This window comes from Mizuhopecten yessoensis, unplaced genomic scaffold (genome assembly GCF_002113885.1).
Source record: "Mizuhopecten yessoensis strain PY_sf001 unplaced genomic scaffold, ASM211388v2 hete_36063508, whole genome shotgun sequence".
Classification (NCBI taxonomy): Eukaryota; Metazoa; Mollusca; class Bivalvia; order Pectinida; family Pectinidae; genus Mizuhopecten; species Mizuhopecten yessoensis.
The window spans coordinates 1-2217 of record NW_018483264.1 but is presented as its reverse complement, the minus strand read 5'-3'; the positions used below and the strand labels follow the sequence as shown (position 1 = coordinate 2217).

The window sequence follows — 2217 nt, the reverse complement described above, 5'->3', positions numbered from 1 at the left end:
TTAAGAGGTCCCCGAATCATACCCATTCGCCGATACACGTAAACAGGTTTAAGAGGTCCCCGAATCATACCCATTCGCCGATACACGTGAGGTTTCGGAACATATTCTTAGATTTTACTGATTCACCCATGTAGGTGAAATTTCGGAATAGATCTTTGAATCATATAAGATAGTGGTATATATGTGATAAACAGTTGACCACACTGTGTTTTCAGGGTTTGTCGTGAGAACAATGTTCTCATCGGGAGCACGTGTACAAATTCGAGAGGTCACTGTAGGTGAACTCAAGATGTTATCTGCAAACAATGAGAAAATTCTTCGAGCGACAAACCCTGAAAACACCGTATGATAATCTATAATTTTTCATTTTCTCCAGATTCTACAATTAACCTGAACTCGACAGAGTATGGCAGAGACCGAAGAGAAGTCAGACGACAATTATTTCCTGTGTCTCCTTTGTTTCAAACCCTATGATAGTCCAAGAGAACTGCCATGTCTGCATTCGTTTTGTCGGCGATGTCTGGACTCCTTCACAAAATCAGAGTCCACTGCAACAGACACGACGTTTCCTTGTCCAGTTTGCGAAACCCCCACACCCCATAATAGTCCTAGGTCTCCAGTGAACACGTGGTCATCTTTCCTTCCCCTTGGCGTGCCACACCCGCCGTCCCCAGGAGCGAGCGGTGGGGATAACGGTATAGCGTGTGAGGGGTGTCGGAGAGACGGTGAGGATACTAGGGCGACGTACTGGTGCCGTCATTGTGTTGAAGCCCTTTGTTCACCATGTAGAATTGCACACAGACGCAACAAAAAAACGAGTGACCATAAAGTTGTCGAAGTCAGTGACATCAGTAAGACTGGTGGACCGCAACCATTGACTCTCCCTGTTCACGAAGGCTGTACTCAGCATACAAATAAAACATTAGAGGTATACTGTCTTGATCATCACTCTCTGTGCTGTATCCTTTGTCTGGCAGTATCACACCGGGAGTGTAGGCACATGCGGAGTATAGAGGATATATCAAGGAAGCCTATTGCGACGTGTGACGACATCTGGGTCAAGCTTGATACTGAATCCAAAATGTTGGTACACACAAATGACGCATCACTTGCAGCAATAGAATTAGATAAAGAGAGCGTCACTGCATCAATAAAATCTAAGCTAGACTCAATCAGAAAGAAAATAGATGAACTTCAATCGAAACTTCTCGACGACGTGATACTAGCACACAATAAGAATCAAGAGCATTTATTAAGCCATAAACAGAACACAGAACAGTTTTACACCAATGTGAGGAATACGCGACTTCTTATGGCCACATTAAGTGGGCACGTGACACCCCGACAGGCTTTCATAGCACGAGAACAGGCGAACGTGCAACTCACGAGACATTATCAGCGTCTAAAGCATAGAACACTACAGAGCGACAACTTGTACAGGCTAGAAATCCAAATGGATGACGCTGTCGATGAAATCATGAATACTCTGACAGCTGTAGGCTCTGTCCAAGTGACATCAACGTTGTCAGACACAACCAAACATGCGCTTGCAGCGGCTGGGACAACGCTTGAGTCTATGCATAAAACGCAAACTCTATCGTCATTCTCCGATTCCATGTCTTCGTCTGACATGATAGGTTCGTTAACAAGAAGCAAATTAAAAACAAAGAATGTCGAACCAAAACCAGAAATGAAAACAGTGAAACCGCATCTGATGAAATCTGTACTGTCCAAAGATCTGGTCGGCAGGCAGGTAATCCTGCTGACTGGCGGTACATTTGTTGATGAAAATAAATTAATAATGGCCGACTGTAACAACAAAAGACTCTTAATGTTTGACGAGAACTATAATTACATAAAGCAATATGCTATCAACGGATGCCCAACAGATGTCGCCAGAGGTAACAAGAGTAACGAATTGTACGTTTCTGTCTACAACAAGGAGATCCTCCGATGCTCCCTTGCATCCGGGCATCTTGATGTAATTGGGAAAACAGAGTGTCCTACTTTGACGTGCGGTGTAGCTTTATTGGATGAAAAGTTGCTAGTTGTGACTTCAGACACTATCAAAGTGTTGGAAGCGGATGGACAGGAAGTAAACAGTGTTCTGATAACGACCACCGGAACTACATGTATTGCGGCGTGTAGTCAGCGCCACATGTACTTCCACAGGGACAACAACTCTGTCGTTGGTCGAACACTTGATGGACGTGAGGT

The 2217-nt window shown here is 44.3% G+C and overlaps 1 protein-coding gene across 1 annotated transcript; it reads left to right on the top strand.

The window, feature by feature from the left end:
• Window positions 1-381: 381 nt before the first annotated feature.
• Window positions 382-2210, top strand: LOC110444214 (RING finger protein 207-like; the record flags this gene model as incomplete). Its single annotated transcript, XM_021488614.1, has 1 exon — window positions 382-2210. A coding segment is annotated over exon 1 (1804 nt), but the record flags the coding sequence as incomplete, so codon positions are not given.
• Between the last annotated feature and the right edge of the window lie 7 nt (window positions 2211-2217).